This window comes from Microplitis demolitor, chromosome 6 (assembly GCF_026212275.2).
Source record: "Microplitis demolitor isolate Queensland-Clemson2020A chromosome 6, iyMicDemo2.1a, whole genome shotgun sequence".
Lineage (NCBI taxonomy): Eukaryota > Metazoa > Arthropoda > Insecta > Hymenoptera > Braconidae > Microplitis > Microplitis demolitor.
In genome coordinates this window covers 7824192-7838278 of record NC_068550.1, presented here as the reverse complement: position 1 = coordinate 7838278, position 14087 = coordinate 7824192, and the positions used below count along the sequence as shown (strand labels likewise).

Genomic DNA, 14087 nt, shown 5'->3' with positions numbered 1-14087 from the left:
GGACAATTATATTTTGAATTGATTGAGGTTAAGGTTTTTTTTTTTTTTTTTTTTTTGTAGTTGCGTGTTGACTTTTTGGGACTGATTGGTTAGAGTCCCGAGAGTATTTAGATAGAAGGTTTATGGGATGTTAAGTAACTGAGGGTGATATTGACGAGAAATTAAAGACGTTTGTGAGACGATTAAAAAGCCTACGCGATAGCAACAGGGAGTTGACACGTACTTTATATTTTATATATATAATTACAATTGTCTTTTCTTTTTTTTTAACCTGTAGTCGTTATCCGAGTCTAATTATCTTTACAAAGTAATTTCATATACTTGCTAATTTTTTTTTTTTTGTGAAATTTCCTCTGATTTCCCGAAAACAATCGAGTTTTTCTTTTAAAATCGGGTACTTTTTTTATTGTTGCAATTCTGGGTGAAATTCTTTGTGAAAAAATATTCTATGTTATCTGAAAAATTTTTGATTTTCATTACAAAAAATTTTAAAAGTTCAAAGTCTTTTAGTTTTTTTCGAAAATTTTCGAAAATGATGGATTTATATTTGGAAAATCAGAATTTTCTTATTCTGCCAGCGATTTTGGATTGAGTTATTTGTAAAGTGACAATTTCTGCTTTCTTAAGTGTTTTTGCTTTATTTGAATCTCGAAAACTGTAATTTTAAAGATTTTCCAAATGGTTTTTTGAAAATTATGGATTTAAATTTTAAAGGCTTTTTTGTATTCTACCAGCGATTATGAGTCAAATTATTTAAGAAATGAAATTCTATATTGCCTCTAAAGTGTTTTTGATAAATTTTCTCATAAAAAAAAAAAATCAAAAATTTGGAAGTCTTTTATTGACTTAAGAATTTCCAAAAATTATGGATTTATACTTTAAAAATTGGGTTGTTTTATTTTAACCATCGATTTCAGATCAAACATTTTTTAAACGTCATTTTCATTGTCTCTAAATTATTATCATTATTAATTTTATTCACAAAATTTGAATTCGGTTGTTTTTACAAAAAATTTTTGGAAATGGGATTTGTATTTTAAAAAAATTATTTCTTCAGATTTCGTCAGCTATTTCTAGAAAAATTAACTAAGAAAATTTTTTTCTTTTTTGAATTGATAAAAAATAATTTTAAACAAAGAGAATCCGTTTAAAAATGCTGCTCAAGTTTAACCATTTATATAGATATATTTATATGTATATATATTTAACGATGACGAGATCGTTTCATTGATGTAGATGATACTCATATTATATATAATCGCAATCACACACAATATCTACATAAGATTATAACAATACATAGATTGCAGAAATTAACTCTTGACCCCGTCACGATTCATAGCCTGCAAATCATCCTCTTACTTTCGCTCATTATATGTATCGATCGGCGCATAAATAAACAAAGAGAATAAAAAAAAAAAAAATGAAAAATAAATACAAGCAGAGACTAAAACTAAAAATAATAATAAATAAAATATTGCATTTATATGTATGCGATCGATCGTTACTCACGCGTATTTTCATCGATCAGATAAATCTTAGCAGGTTTCACCGCTTATTCGTTCTCATGAACGACAAGGAAATTATACTTAACGATTATCGAGAGCACGATATATTTTTCCACTGTATTGACATGTTGTTTACGTCTTAATAAGGATGAGATTGCGGTGATCGGCGATCGGAGATCGGTGATGAATGTCATTTCATTAATCCCCATTATATTTATATCATTATTTTTTCACCAATTACGCCATCGGTTATTTCCAATAGCCAACGGCTATCGTGATATATTAATTCATTAACTACCATTGAATTATTTTGTGTAAAATCCCTCGAGCGTAAACTAGGTATATTAAACCCAATGACATGCTGCCAATAACTCAATTCTGATGAGCAATCTTATACTGGTGCTTATAAAATTTGCTTTTCAATCACTCGTAACTTTTTATCTGCTGAATTAAATCTAATATTTTATGAATATTTTTATACGGAAATTTTCTGCTCTACAAAAAAGCCCTCGTAACATTTTTCCCTAAAATGAATATTTTTTAACGTATGACCAGTTTTTCAAAATTATAATTCCTGGAACTCAAAAATCAAGATCTAATAAACACTATTCTTTTAACGATTAATAAATTCTCAAAAACTCATTTTACAAAAAAAAGTCCAAAATATTTTTTTTTAGTAAATTTCCCACTCTACAAAAAAGCTCTCTTACCATTTTTCCCTAAAATGAATATTTTCCCACTTATGACCAATTTTCAAAAATTCTAATTCCTAGAACTTAAAAATCAAGATCTAATAAACACTTTTCTTCTAAAGATTCACAAGTTCTCAAAAAATCATTTTACAAAAAAAAGTTCTAAATATTTTTTTTAGCAAATTTTCCACTCTACAAAAAAGCTTTCTTACCATTTGTTCCTAAAATCAATATTTTCTTACTTACTGCCACTTTTCTTGCAAATAAATTTCCAAAATCTAGTTCCAAAATGTGTACCCAATAAATTAGCTCTAACTTCCACAATATTCACCCAAAACTAATCAACTCAGTTATCATTAGATAAAAAATTCCCACTTCTACAAAAAACTTTACAACTATTTCTCTCTTTCTCCCCCAATTCCCACTGAAAGTATCACAACTCCAACTAAAATTCAAAATAATATTAAATAAAAATAAAAAATAATAAACTCATGATCATAAATCTTGAAGTAATGATATCATACATCGCCATGGGGTTCTCGCGATTTAAAGTAAAGGTATTTGAGTATAAATTTAAAAATTAACTTCTCTTTATTCCTCATCTCTCTTTACCTCGACTACTCATCCGCGAACAAATTAGCGGCAAGATAATTTCGACAGAGACAGATCGCGACATCTGCGATACAATTATCCTGTAGTGAGTAGTAACAGTTATCATTCATCTTATATATTTATATTTATAATCCCCGTACTTTATTTAATTATCACCACTTTCGTACTTATTCCCTCTATTCAATAACTAATGGCAATTTTAATAACCTTAAAGTATACAAAGAAAAAAAAAATAAATAATAAAAAAAAAATCAACCAACTTATTGATTATATTCTATAGTCGGTGAGGACGGGTAGGTGTATCGAAACACCAAGTGTGGGCCAATCCAGTTATTCGACGGATAAGACGCGAAAGGATAAAGCCAAAAAAAATATAACGAGATTTCCCTACATTGGAATTTTATAAAATTGATAAGCTAAAACATTAACACAGAATGCCAGACACTATCCGCTGGGAGAAAAGAAGAGATGAGAAGAATCAACAGATTCAAGATTCCTGAGCACAAACTAACCGATCGAATCGAGAAATTTTATATCTGTCATCTTAACATATATTATATACGATTCTGATGTCTAAATTAAATTCCCAATTATCATTTTCCAATTCTATTATATCCTATTTCATTCTATGAATATTTTATCCATATTTTTTAAAATTTAATATAGAAATTAAATTAACTTGGTCCGCAAAGAATTACATTTGATAGAGACCACAATTATGAAGCAAAAAAATTTTTTTTAAATAGATAGAATAGTCGGACTAGGTGGCCCCTGCCAAAAATTAAATTTTTTTTTTTTTTTTTAGTTATTTCATGAAATATATCTGATACTGCTGAATGTTAGAAGTATTTATTCTATTCAATTCTAGCCAATATCAGATACCAAAAAAATGTAGAAAAATTCATAGAAAAGTTTGGCACCCCGGTCTGTGTCTAAAATGAAAAATAAAAATTTTTGAGTCGTATATCATATATAATTTTGATCTAAACAGTATTTCTAATATGCCTGGTCAGAAATAATCATTCCAGCACAGAAAAAAAAATTCTCGACTGAAAATAAATATTCTTGATTCAAGAAAATTTTTTTGAAAACCTCCATTTTTTCAGATCAAGTAGAAATTTTCTTTGATCAAGGCGACTTTTTTTAAAACAATAAAAATTCTCTTGGCACAAGAAAATCTTGACTCGGTTCTCGAAAACGTTCGTCTTCAAAAATATTTTCTTGACTCAAAATAATTTTGTTTTCTTTAAGTCTTAAATTTCAGGCAGCAAAGTCTTTCGTGAAAATACAGAGAAAATATACATAGAATTTAGACTCGTCCAAAAAACAAATTTTTTTTTTTTGAATTTTGAATTCTCACCATTTTTTAAATTATTATTTCCGCAGAATAAATATTTTTACCTTTCATTTAAAAAAAAAATAAATAAATCTTGTCTTCAAACACGAAAATTTTCGAACGAAAACTTGCAAATATTTGATTAAAAAATTTTTTATTTTTCACGTCAAAGTTCTTTTTACATAATTAAAAAAAAAAAAATTATCGAACCTAAAAACCGGGTGACGAACGAGAATTTTATTTTTTAAAAAAATTTTTTGGTTCAAATAAATATTTTTTTTCTGTATAATAACCGATTTGTTCCCATCTGAAAAAAAAAAAAAAAATAATAATGAAAAAAAGGAACGCAGCTGCACGCGAGTTAATACTTTCTCTGGTTAGTTGGACGTGGACTGTAATTAAATACACGATTCGGCGATTGAATTAATAACGGACCGGATAATGTTGGGCCTGGTATACAGATATTTACGTAATGGATCTCTTAATTACCTCAATTCATTGGAGTGATTAGACTCACAAGTTGCCGTACATTAAAGAGGTAAATAAGAAATAAAATAAAAAACCGGTAACATTTATTAAGTTAATTTTATTTATTACCTGTTAATCAGAGAATTCAAAGAGGATTTAATTATCCAGCTTAACAAATTTTTATTAACAACTAACAACGTAATTTATTTAATAAACTCCTTGAGGCTAACAAATGATGCCGCGTTTATTTTTAATTTAAATAAAATAAACTACTCAATCAAAGTTAACAAGTCCAATTTATTTTTTTCGTGGGCGATTAATTTATTCAGGAAAAATAAAGTAAATATGTACAAATAAGTATGAAGAGAGATGAACTGAAGATAAACACGAGATGCATTTAGCTCAGGCATGTTGAACGGTCCCGTTAATTTCACTAATTAAATTAGCAGCCGCTCATGAACGTTATGTTTTTTTTTCTTCGTGCTCCGACATATTAATTTTTTGATATTTTTTATTTGTAACAAACTTGCTCGAGTTTTATTTTCTCTTTTATCATTTTTTTTTTTTTTTTATTTTTTTTCATAAACTTTCTTTTATAAAAATCTACAGTCAATTTATACATATATGACAAGATGGACCACCTAAGAGTTATATATTATTTTATCGAAATAACTCTATATTCATTTGATCGGTTTAAAAAATAAAAAATTGGGTATTGAGACTAAAAAAATTATTGTACAAATATTTTGGAAGTATTACAAGTTTGGTTAAGGTAAATTTTGTCTTTACATTATAGATTCAGAATAAACTAGAGTAAAATCGCTGACTGAATACATTTATTGAGCTACTTATATTACTTAAGTTTCATTTATAAGAATCACGATCAGAAAAATTTGATTTCAAACATTTTTTGGTCCTCCTTATCTTATTTGACCATTATGCCCCAAATATATATATGTATGTATATACTGTACAAATGAGATGTAAGTCTACAGTGTAAAAAATTAGGCGTGATTTCGAAATAAATACGGATTTAATGTAAATCCAAATTTATTTTGTCACTCGGAGTTCCGGAGTTTTAGAAAAAATCACTCCGCATACAGGGTGAATAGGAAGTTTTTTCTTTCAGTCGAGTGATTTTGAAGAGATGTAGATTTTATTTCAATTTGCATTCATTCCGATCCATATAACAGCAGTACGATAGTGTAAATTCATTTTACCCGTGTTAGTGTTAAACTTGTGCCACTCCAAAATTTGATAAACATTTTTTTTAAACCGTCATTTACGACTCTTACTATAATTTCTTGTAGAAATAAAATTTTAAATATCTCTAAATTTTTTTTTATAAATTTGTCAGTGGACTTGATGTTGCCCACGAAATTGGCAATTGAAATTTTGGTTAAATTACTTTAAATGTACATAAAAAAAAAGGATTTGCTTTATTCAAATGCACAAAAATCCATTATTTTCTTTAAAAAAAAAAAAAAAAAAAAAAAAATATTTTTTAACAATTATGAATGTGAAATTCTTGTTGTTTATATCAAGATATACGTGGAAAATACATTACATCCCATGTGTTGAGTGCGATATCCTTTTTGATGTTATTTGCAGGTATATCTTGATTTTTTCGAAAATTTCTTAGTGGTCCCGTTTTGCTTGCTCTTCATCTATATCGGTCAGAACATTATTTTTAATTTCGCGCTAAGAAAATTAAATATTTAAAAAAAAACAGAAAATTATTGGTTTCGGTACGATTTTCGAAAACCGAATTTCTAACAGATCTTGATGTTTCGACGTTCTAGGGAGTTATTATGACTATTTTTTTTTAAAAGCTTGACATTGAATAGAAATAACTAGAAAACAATGTGGACTTTTGAAAAACTTCATGAATAATAATTTCTCAGATATAAAATTATCTGCAGAAAAGGTTCTATGACATTTTGTTTTAGGTCTAATAGTTTCGCCAGAAAAGTAAAAATATTTCAAAATTTACTATAAATTTGATTTCAAATTTAAATAATTTTTTAACAGTTTGGATTTATCAAAAAATGATAAGAGACTTTTTTGAAGAGCATTCAATTCCCTATAAAATTATGTCTGTAGATTTTTTCTATGGCGCATCTATAGCTCGTTATGACAACCAGAAGACGCAAAAAAAATTATTTCCATGCTATTCTTATGAAAAATAGAAAAGAGTGATTCAGAACCTCTTAATGTTAAATTAAGAGCTCTAATTTCCACAAGCGTATTTCTATTTCTAATTGAAACTTTTGAACCTGTTTCCGAGAAAAAAAAAATTTGTTTATTTTTTAAACACCCCAATATATATATAAATATATCTTTTTTTTTTTTGTATCAATTAAAAATATTTTACGATAATCCGATGTAATCCGTTGAGCCTTTCTATACAAAGTCACAATAATTCTCAAGTCCCTTAATACCAACACGACAAACAGCAAGTCTTTAAGGCATATTTATGCAATCGGATTATCTTGTCTTGTCTCTAGATATTTTCGCACTAAAAGTAATACGATCAAAAAAGTGATAAACAAAAATGTAGATAAAAATAAAAATAAACTATCCCGCAAAAAGAGCATGACAAGTGTGTTAAATATCTATCTATATATATATGTATATATATATATATGTATACATATATTTTGTCGGTCACTTCTGTATACAAGCATAAAAATTGTTGCAGCTACTTGAATCTTTATACATTTAAACTTTAACATCGGTTTTAAAGGTGTTAACACCGTCTAACAGCGTCGTTTCGCTCGTTAATTCAGCCCGTGGGTGTTGCATCTGTGTATCTGTCAGTGTGTCTCTGTGTGTGTGTGTGTATCTATGCCTTATTCAGCATCGGCAAAACTAAACGTTGTATCAAAATGTGGCTTACATTAAATTAAACTTAAATTCAAATTTGATCTGTTAATTTCTATCAAACTAATTTTTCATTAATCTATTAATTTTTACCGCTCCCTTTACTCACTCAGAGACGGAAATAACTGGGAATTTAAAAATTTTTAAAAACTATTTTAGATAAATTTGTGGCATAGACGCAGACACAAGTAGATTTTGAAAGTGGCCCATTTACATTCTCGTATAATTTATCATTAACAAGAATGCAGTAGATTTAAAAAGTTAATGATTAATTTCTATTGAATCGTTAAGTTTGTCTTTATCAATAAATATTTTTTACATCGTACAACTATTTAGCGATATTTAAAACCTGTTTTATTATATTTTTAAACTCGAACAACCTCACGAGTTCATCGATTATAAATATTAATTGGACGGTACCGTAAATGTATTGGTATTTTATATTTTTTTAATTTTATTCCGTCGATTAAGTTACGCAGATGCTAATGGATTTTCACTTTTACGGCTTTATTACTGTTATATTTCTATTATTTATAATGATAATAATAATAATTATGATAATTATTTTTATTGAGCTAACATTGAATAATATTAAAATTAGTGTTTCAATAAACAAGAGATAACTTTATAAGTATTAAGTTTACGTTAAAATTTATGAGATACTTTTTTTTAGGAAATTTTATTCTCTATTAATTTATTATAGTACATTTTTATTGTATCTTTGATAGTTTAGAAGAAATTTCAAGTACCGAAAATAGAAAATTAGGAAAAATAAGTTAAATAACGACTTTTTAATCTTTAAATTATAATTGTAGCTAAACTATAGGAGATACGATAAAAATGCATATGAACAATTTTGTAGGAAATTTAATTTTCTATAAATAAGTTCCTATACATATTTACTCTATTTTTGATAGTTGAGTCATAATTTTCATTCCAAGTGCTAAGACTGATAGAAAGATTTTATTATTATTAATAAATATAATTATTTGAAATTAATTTTTGTTAATTATTTAATAATAAATCATATTTTTTTGCGGTTTTACGATTATATTTTCTAATTAATATTTATTTACTAATAGGTAACTGTATAATTATTAATGTCTAAAAAAACTTTTGCTAATTAAACTGAATATTTTTTTATATTAATTTTTTTTTAATCAATATGATATAAGGGTACATAATACCCATTATATCATTCCTCATTAAATTACACTTGTACAATGTATGTCTTATTTAGACAATAAATATGATATAAATGTTTAACAAATTTCTAAAATAATAATAAATTATTTAAAATAATCTTTAATATAGCAAATGATAACAAGGATATTTTTTATTTACTTTTGAAGAATTTTTTACTGTTGGCCAAAACGATCATATCGAAGCTCATAAATTTATTTTACCTGCTAATAATCTACAAAAAAAAAAAAAAAAAAAAAAAAAAAAACAATTTATCCAGTTACATTTAAATAATTTTGTTGGGTCCACTAAATTTGCGTGACTTTAAACGCTCGAAAATTTATTTCTCATCGGTATTCAATTTAAATATTTTAATAAGAATACAGACTGCACTCTTTATTTATTGTAACCAATAATAATTATTGGTTGCAAATGTTTTAATTTATCCTAATGAAAAATATTTATCCACGTGGTTCACAAACTTTATGATAATTATCGTTTATTTAAATTAACAAGTTATTAAAACATATATATTTAACTTATCTATTCACTTAAATTTTCGCTTGCCTAAATAAATATTTATCATCCATCAATAAATATTTATAATGCTAACAAAATCACATTAAATTTCAAGTTTCCTAATTATAAATAAATATTTATTAAATTATTACCATAATTACCTAAATAATTTATCAATCTTATTTATAGTATAAAAAAAATTATTCTATCAATACTCTGTTTGAAGCTGTACGAAATGGGTTTGAATCGATTCAAATGTAACTATTCGATTCGAAATTTGAGTCGGGTAATTTGAATTTCGGAATCTTCGTAACTTTTTGAATTATTCTTCAATTTTAGAACTATCCAAAAAGTTCTGAATTGTTTGTAATTTTTCAAATTACTCGATTCATATCAAGAAAATTCTGATCAGCTTTCAAATATACAATTTTTATTTAATGAAGAGCATAATTTTCAAAGTACCCAAAAATAATTTTTTTGTAGATTCGTGTCTGAGCTCAATATTTACCTCTAATCAAAATTCGAATTAATGGAAAAACTATTGCAATTTTAAGTCGTTGATAAGAAAATTTTGGAATAATTCGAAAACTTTTCCAGTAGCATACTTGCCTTTGTGACATCTATAAGATATCAGTTTTTAGATAACGTGTTGACAAAACGATCAGAAATTTATCACCGAAAAAATATCTCTTTAAAGGACTTGACATAAGTGACGATAAAAATGACATTACAAATAGTGATAAAATAAGTCATTTAAATGATTTTTTAATTGACGTCCTTTTTAAGACATAGGAAAAACAACACAAATTTTCTATGTCTACTAGGACCAACATCCGCATTTCTTATCTATACCAAAAAAGGTGACTTTGACACAAAATAAAATTTGTCTTATCCTTTTAAAGGACATCTTAAAGTTGTCTACGTGTTACTTGGGTTATGAATTACTCGATTCGAAGTTCTATACTCTACTTGTTTAATTAAAATAATAGTAAACTTACCAACAACAACAACATGGCCAAAAATTCTGTCATTAACAACATGAGTACAATTCCATCTGTGATGACGAAATTGATACCGACACTCGCGTAACCCCAGTTCGGCACCTTCTCCGACGGCTGGCATGACATGTGGCATTTTTTTACACTGCTCACGTTGGCTTTTAGCGAGTCCTGGGATGCGACCACACACCGCAGCCCCGACAACTACCGCACCAACTACCCTATAACAAAAATAATTTACCATCATAATAAAATATCAATATCATTAAGTCCTGTGGCATAATTCACGTGCTTAAAGGTAAAAGGGCTTATAGCTAAGGGTTAATAGGGATTTGTGGTGAAAGGGCGTATAAAAAAATTTTTTTTGCCATTCGGTTTAAAATTGTCTGAAACGTAAAAATCTGTGAAAAAAAAAAAGTTGGCATCCTAAAGCTGAAAGGTCGCATCTCAAGACATACACCCTTTCACCTTTAAGAAAAGTACTACTAAAGTAAAGTACTACTAAAGTAACTACTAAAGTAAAGTAACTACTTAAAGGTAAAAGGGTGCATAAAAAAAATTGTACTTTTTATACCAAATGTTAAATAATAGTTTCACAAGACAAGTTATACTAAAAAAAACAGCCTCATATACAAAGTTCGATATAAACAAATAGATATTAAAAAAATTACAATGACAGATAACATTCAAATATTTTGAAATTTCCCGCCAGTCGCCATACACGGAAAAATCGAAACCCGACTGGTTCCTGTGCAGCACACGACTGAGTCGTGTTCAAGAAGAAATAAGGGCAAGCACACGACTGGTTCTGGTGCGCATCCGAACCAGTCGTGTCTAGCACCAGACTCAATCTGGTGCAGCACCCGAATGGCAGCACCGTAATCAGTCATATGCAGAACAATACTGATTCGTGTGTGCAGATGAATCAGTATTGTTCTGCACACGACTGATTATGGTGCTGCAGTTCTTTCCGTTCGGGTGGCACACCAGACTCAATACGGTGCTAGACACGACTGGTTCGGGTGCGCACCAGAACCAGTCGTGTACTTGCCCATGTTTTTTGTTGCACACGACTCAGTCGTGTGCTGCACAGGAACCAGTCGGGTTTCAATTTTTCCGTGTACTGTACCAAAATGAGCCCGATTTTTTTTTTAATTAAACATTATAATTTTATGATAATTGTTTATGTTTTTAAATTTTATAATAACTGTTTCTTAAAATAAAAAGCGAGTGTTTGTTTAAACTACGAATATGTTCTTTTGTGAGCTGGCCGAAAAAAAAATGATACGCCCTTTTACCTTTAGATCACCAAAATTTCGAATTCTTAAAAGTAAAAGGGCGTATAATTCAAGACATACGCCCTTTTACCTTTCAATTTTTTTTTTTCAATTTTAAGCGTAGAATGTGTCTACTACTTGATTGGCAATAGAAAAAAATATGCGCCCTTTTACCTTTGCAAAGGTTATAAGCCCTTTTACCTCTAAGCACGCGAATTAATTGTCAAAAAAAAAATAAGTATTAAGTCTTCATAAAGCTCATCATTATCATAATTATTATAAAAATGATAATAATGATAATGGTAGAGCTCATTAGCATTTAAACTCTCTTATTTATTTGAGTTGAATATTTAAAGTCACATAAGGAAGACCTCAACGACGTCTCCCAGGGGTTTTATATCCAATTAGATCGGCGTAGGAGACGTTGTCTTGTCTTTATACTGTCGACTATATGGTGTGATAATGTGTCGGTGATTTCCAATATAAACTTAATAATAATTGCTTAAGATTTTAGCGAGTAGAGAACACGTCAGCGATCATGAGTGGCGGATAATTCGTTTCACGCTGTTATTTCTTCGCCTCATCATCACTGACTACTCTGATGAACACGTTGTAAACCCTCATAAAAGATTATCAACAACGACGCTTGTAGTCGAACACCCTGGAGCCAACTAATATAACCGGCAAAAGAAAATCTATATTTGTATAAATATATTTATATACATATATATATTTTTTTCACGGCATGATACCCAATAAATTAATTTTTTTTTACCTTTTAACTGGATGACCTTTGTCAGTACCCGGAAATAGTTTTATATTTATAATTTAATTAAATAATTATATTACTGCAGATTTTTTTCTTTAATGAATTTTATAAATTTTTTATTTACACGAAAAAATAAATGAGTTAAAGCTGATTTCTATTTAGGAAGGCAGAGTAAAATGAAACATTTTTTTCTTTTGTTAATGTTTATCTGTAATATTTAGAGAAATATGACGTGAGTTAATCAACTCCAATAGTACGATCATTTATAAATTTTGATCAAAAGAAAAATCTTTTCGGGTTTATTATCTAAATTATTTTATTACAAATCGGCAAAAAGCTGACTTAGAATAAAACGAATTTGAAAAAAAAAAAAAAAATTATATTTCATGTTATTTTTTTGTGAATTTTTAGTATTAATTCTATTACTGTCAGTTATAACTTGAATATTGTAATCTAATTTATTTTATTTAATTGTTTTTTTTTTAATTGTAATTACAATGTGTTAACACAAAATTTTACGGTTTTTTCTGGTATCAGTAAAAAATTACTATTCCTTATGTAAAAGATACAAACGGTTAGTAATTTTCAATTTTTGATAGTAAACGGAGAGAAAATTATGGTAACTGTTCCTAGTAAGTTTATGAAATATCATCCCATACCGTTATGGTAATGATTACTTGGGATTATGGGATATAGACCCATACTTTCTGGGAAAAGTTTCCATAAGTATGGAAACAATTCCTATCATTATGGTAACAGTTCCCATATCGCATGTGAAAGAATCATGGTAATGATTACCATACTCATAGGAATAGTTCCCACAAGCAAATAGTAACCGACCCTATAACCACATTGTAATGGTTCCTAAGTGTATATGGGAATAAGCCCTATATATTATGGTAACTATTCCTATAATATTATGGTAAACATAACTCATATTATGGTAATGGTTACCATAATATTATGGTAGTCATTCCCATAATGTATGGAAATTATTACCATGATATTATGGTAACCGTTACCATAATATTATGGTAACCATTATCATAATTATATGGTAACGATTGCCATGATTCCATAGGAACTAATCCGATACCATATGGGAATTATACCCATAATTATAGGAATGATTACCATAATATATATGGGTGCCGTTCCTATAATCAACATTTCAAAAAAACCGGTTACCATGTAGTATGGGAACCATTCCCATAATATATTGTAACTGTTACCATAATTTTCTCTCCGTGTACACTTTACTTATGGAGTATTTTTAAATTTTGTCGAAAGTAATAGCTATCAAATCCCATTAGTAGTTTCAGGTTTCGATCTAGTAATTCTTACTTAATTTTTTTTCCGTGATACATCTACGCTATTTTTAGCAGATATATGAAGATCAAGGTAAATCTTATATATGGTTGTCAGGGCTTTTTTTCAAGAGATCTAAAAAGATTTGTGAAAATCCACGAAAATCTTCAGAGATCGACGACCTCTGTAGCCTGTAAGAAAAATTGATCTTCATAACCTGTCTATCTGTCGAGATCTGCATGAATCTGAATAGATCTCCATTGATGTTATTGGGAAATCTTTGAAAATCTGTTGAAACCAGTAGGATCTTTTGAGATCACCATAAATCTAAAATCATCGAGGGTTCGAGATCATTAGAGATTTTAGAGATCACTTTAAATCTAAAATCATTGACGACCTGCCGAAATCATCAGAGATCTTTTGAAATTTTAGTGAACCCAAAAAAATTTGTTTTTGTTAAAAAATGGTGTCTTATTTTTCCCCACTCTTCCGTATTGGTAATCGATTTGTTTATCAGGAAGTAAGACCGATAGAG

At 28.1% G+C, this 14087-nt stretch overlaps 1 protein-coding gene across 3 annotated transcripts in view; it reads right to left on the bottom strand.

Moving 5' to 3' along the window:
- Positions 1 to 14087, bottom strand: part of LOC103580558 (protein Wnt-7b) — a 54965-nt gene that overhangs the window by 12509 nt on the left and 28369 nt on the right. For all 3 annotated transcript variants that reach the window (XM_014439368.2, XM_053739977.1, XM_053739978.1), the window contains exon 2: positions 10199 to 10419. In XM_014439368.2, coding sequence (XP_014294854.1) covers positions 10199 to 10419 — 221 coding nt within the window. The remainder of the gene's footprint in view (positions 1 to 10198; positions 10420 to 14087) is intronic.